This window comes from Aegilops tauschii, chromosome 6, assembly GCF_002575655.3.
Source record: "Aegilops tauschii subsp. strangulata cultivar AL8/78 chromosome 6, Aet v6.0, whole genome shotgun sequence".
Classification (NCBI taxonomy): domain Eukaryota; kingdom Viridiplantae; phylum Streptophyta; class Magnoliopsida; order Poales; family Poaceae; genus Aegilops; species Aegilops tauschii.
In genome coordinates, this window is record NC_053040.3 from 80,655,456 (window position 1) to 80,659,956 (window position 4,501).

At 44.4% G+C, this 4,501-nt stretch overlaps 1 protein-coding gene across 2 annotated transcripts; it reads left to right on the forward strand.

Moving 5' to 3' along the window:
- Positions 1–3,114: 3,114 nt before the first annotated feature.
- LOC109737876 (protein Rf1, mitochondrial-like) lies at positions 3,115–4,284 on the forward strand. 2 transcript variants are annotated; one of them, XM_073501059.1, is made up of 2 exons: positions 3,115–3,377; positions 3,449–4,284. In XM_073501059.1, the coding sequence occupies exon 2, from the start codon at positions 3,594–3,596 to the stop codon at positions 4,251–4,253; it is 660 nt and encodes a 219-aa protein (XP_073357160.1). In that variant the 5' UTR covers positions 3,115–3,377; positions 3,449–3,593; the 3' UTR covers positions 4,254–4,284. The 2 variants fall into 2 exon arrangements, with proteins under 2 accessions (XP_073357160.1, XP_073357161.1); XM_073501060.1 differs by having other exon boundaries at positions 3,457–4,284.
- The last annotated feature ends 217 nt before the right edge of the window (positions 4,285–4,501 follow it).

Below are 4,501 nucleotides of genomic sequence, written 5' to 3' on the forward strand. Positions count from 1 at the left end.
CATTGCTTGGATTTACACGAAAAATGGTATGTTTCTGGTTCGGTCTATTTATTTTGTGGAGTGGGACCATCAACATGGAAGTAAACTGAGACATTCCAATGGGATGGGATGAACCACAGTTATCCCTATTTGAAGCAAGGTATGGAAAATATCTTTCCCGCTAAAGGTCAAAATATTTATCTGACGTACGCTACATGGCACACTTCCATGTCGTGTTACACTCACAAATAGACATATGAAAATCTCGCCCACTTTTCCTATTTGCTTTCCTGGTCCAGAAGATACGAAGCACATGATATTCCTATGTAATAAAGCAAAGGGGGTTTGGAAAAGGTTGGGGATGGATGATATATAGATAAAGTCTGTGTGGTTTATCGTGCTGGTGAGGCGATCTTAAAGTATTTACTTCTTCTACCAGACCAAGAACTGTGGATTATAGGTCATCACAATGTGTGTGAAATGATTGGTCTCTCAGCCTAGTATCTATGGTGGGAAAAACAAAAATTGGTGCATAAGGAGACAACACAGATCTCTATGGGGATACTAGCTCTTACGACAAAATTCATTACTGTCTCATCTCCAAAGGCCTGTACGGAAAGGATGCTTAGTCTTGCCCTCCAGTGGGCTTCGTGAAACTTAATGTTGATGCTTCTTTTGACCATGACCTGCTTAGGGGCATGATGGCGGGGGCAGTCCATAGAGATGACAAAGGCAGATTTACCAATGGGGGGAATGGGATGATATGCTACTGTGAGCATGTCTTGACGGCTGAAGCCTTGGCCCTCAAATTCGGTCTAACGCTAGTGCAAAGGTTAGGCTGTAATCACCTTATTATTAACTCAGACAATCTCAAGGTGCTTGATACCATGAAGGATGGAGAACGATCGGCGGGTGCGGTGGCCGCAATTTGCGATGATTGTTTTCATTATGCTTCTGATTTCATTATTACTAGGTTCCAATTTTGTAATAGAGAAGAAAATAAAGTTTCTCACAAGCTCGCTGGATTAGGTAGATTTTCATTGTCTTCTGATTGGTTTGAGGAAACGTTAAATGAAATTGTAACGATGCTCATAAACGATGTATTGGTTATTTCTAAAGAATAAAGTTTTTTTAAATCAATACTATTATAAAATACTATTGAATTCCTACCATATGGAGAGCATTCAAAACAAAATTGTTTTACTTTTATTAGTCGTGATCGATGCCATTGAATGCCATGATTTGCAGGGAAACATTGTGAGGTCACGAAGAACAATTCCGGGTCCTCATCCACAACCAATATCATGACGACAACCAATCATGGCTCTTATTTCAATCTCTCATCAGTTGAATGGAAAAACAAGGCAAAACAATATGATATTAAAGGCTTTCATGGAAAAAAAATGTGGATAAAGAGATTCCAATTAGGTGGTGATTTGGTAGAGGATTTTTCTGAAGGGCGGCATCAATCTGACGCCATAATTGGGGGAGTGCCTAATGTGGGAGACGGTTTTCTTCGGTTGTTCCATGTTCATGTCTTCATCGGCCGGGGGAGGGAGGCCGACTGAGGCCGGTTAATTTACAAGGGCTAATGATTTCGGTCACTAATCACTACAATCAACGGCTGCGATTAATAATGTACTCTTACTTCTTGTGGAATAAGAAGAGGTGGGATGGACTATCTTAAATCATTTTTGCCCCAAAGGAATAGTACGTCCCATCACTTTACCAGATTCAGTGAAGGCATGAACCTTTTGACAAACAGAAATTGTGCTATTTGTGGAGAGCTCAAATGCACAAGGTTCATGTGATGATGCATTCACTTACACTTGCCGCTACTTTTAGTCAATTCTTCGTTGTAAATTATGTGACCTCCGGTTGGTCACCTAGAGTTAGTGGTTCTGCTCTGCCAGCAAGAGTTCAAACTTCTGTATTAGCATAAATAAGTTAACAACATTAGTGAATTATCCCTAAACATTCGGTTGATTGCTTGTTTAGTGCAGTCAGTGAAGTGGATGGACAATACTATGTTTATGAGGCAATCTGGGTGATCTTTACATACAGCTTAGCATATGCTTTTGTGGAAATGAGATCAAGAACTTTTATTGAGGGTGCATACGTGTAAAACCACTCATCTTGTCTTTTTGGGTCTTTACATACAGCTTAGCATATGCTTTTGTGGAAATGAGATCAAGAACTTTTATTGACTCGGAATAGAAAAAATAGTTCCAGTATGCCAGGCATGTGTTAAAATTTAGGACTGGAGCAGGAGTTAAGAGGTGAAATCGATGCAAATAAATAATCCACCAACCTTCTTTAAATGTGTAGAGAATTACTTTTCTTCTCCTCCTGCATATACAACCACTTGCATCTTCACAAGAGCAGACAATATATACATCGATCACATTCACATACTAGCACACTCGTCCACATTTTAGCATATACCAGTTTATTGTGATATAAGGCAAGCACATGAGATAGGATAGTATTCAAAACCGAAATGATTGATGTCAAGATTTAGGAATAGGAGTCGTCGGGAGAGAAGCGACCTAAACGTGTTTGATGTGCATTCATCAAAACAGTCTATTGTCGTGGGTTACCACATTTTCTAGATCGTCATTTAACTACATTGTTTAAAAAATGTGGTTATCCATGAGCTTGGTTGATAGGAGAGGTATTCACTGACTTGCCTGCCTTTGAGGTGCATCAATTATTGCATCATATATCTTCAACTAGCAGCGATTGATCAAGGCAGAGTTGTGACGCACTTTGAGGCCAGGAGACCGCCCCACTCGTGTGTGATAATAAGTTAATAATGTGCCCCGCTTGATGCTTGCATACAGTAGGTGTCGATCAAAAAGACTCGTGTATGATAAGAATTTAATAATGTGCCCCGCTTGATGGTGTATACAGTGTGTCGATCAAAAAGACTCGTTTGTGATAAAAATTTAATAATGTGTCCGGCTTGATGCTGTATACCGTAGGCCAATAAAAAGGTTGAGGAATCACATATTTTTTGTGAACACAACATATGACAAGCATGGGCAAGATACTTTTGACCACTTTCCATGATGATGGTTGGTTTTCTCATGTGTTTTTTCTGTTGCTTCAACCACTCCCCCACTCTGGCCTCCTGCAAACAAACCGTCGCTGCTCACTTCTTCCGTCGCCGCATGCCCGCATCTCTATTCCTGGTGGATGTGCGGTGCCTGTCATTTCCTTCGAGCGCCAGCTTCGCTCCGAGCCATCCGCCGACGAGGTCGCCGGCCAACACCGCGAAGGGCACCAGTAGGACGGACCCTGCGCTGCACCGCGACTGCATTCCACCCACCCTCACCCCGGTCTCCGGCATTGTTGGTTGTTGCGAGAAGATTGGGGAGTGGAAACTGCATGATTCGGTGAGTCCAAGGTTGGATTTCTTTGCCGAATGTTCGATTGTTGAGTAGAAAGCAAAATGATTTGAGTACAGATTTACAGGATCTACTCTAAGCCTGGAGAGGGAGTTCAGTGTAGTTCCAAGTTGGGTTGAGTGTCTGACCTCCGTCCGCTATCCACCCTTGCCGTCGCCGACATTCGCCGCTGCCGGAAGGAGCAGGACCTCCTAATCTGCGGCAATGCCACGCGTCCGACCCGGCTCCTCCGGCACCGTCTCCTCACACGCCAACCAGCTGCTAAACAAGCTCAAGGATCATGTCGGCTCTGGGACACTCCAGCCGGAGCGCGCACACCAACTGTTTGACAAATTGCTGCGCCAAGCTGTTCCCATATCTGCGTGCGCACTCAATGGCTTATTTGCCGCCCTCGCGCGTGCGCTGCCCTCCGCTGCCTGCACCGACGGCCCTGCTCTAGCCATTGCTCTCTTCAACCGCATGGCTCGAGAGGGCCGCTGGGTGATAGCGCCCAACATGTACACCTACACCATACTAATTGACTGCAGCTGCCGCTCGCGCCGCCCTGACCTAGGGCCCGCCTTCTTCGGCCGCCTCCTCAAGACAGGCATCACGGCGGACGTCTGCACCTTCAGCAGCTTATTCAAGTGCCTCTGTGACATGAAGCGGATAGACGAGGCTGTGGGAGTGCTGCTTCACAGGATGCCCGGAGACATGCCTGATGTCATCTCCTACTCAACAATCCTCAAGGGCTTCTGCAACGAGGGGAGGAGCCAGCTTGCACTTGATCTGCTCCAGATGATGGTCAAAAAAGGAGCTGGCCACTCACCCGACGTGGTATCATACAACATGGTAATCAATGGCTTCTTTAAGGAGGTGAAGTAAGCAAAGCATGCAATCTATTCCATGAAATGAAACAGCGGGGGTTCGTGCCTGATGTGGGGACATATAATTCCATTATTGATGCAATGTGCAAAGCAAGAGCAATGGACAAGGCAAAATTGGTCCTTCGACAAATGGTTGATAGTGGGGTTCGACCGGATATTGTGACATATAATAAACTGATTCATGGATATTCCATTTCGGGCCAGTTTGAAGAGGTCGTTACGTTGTTGGAAAAAATGAGAAGTCAA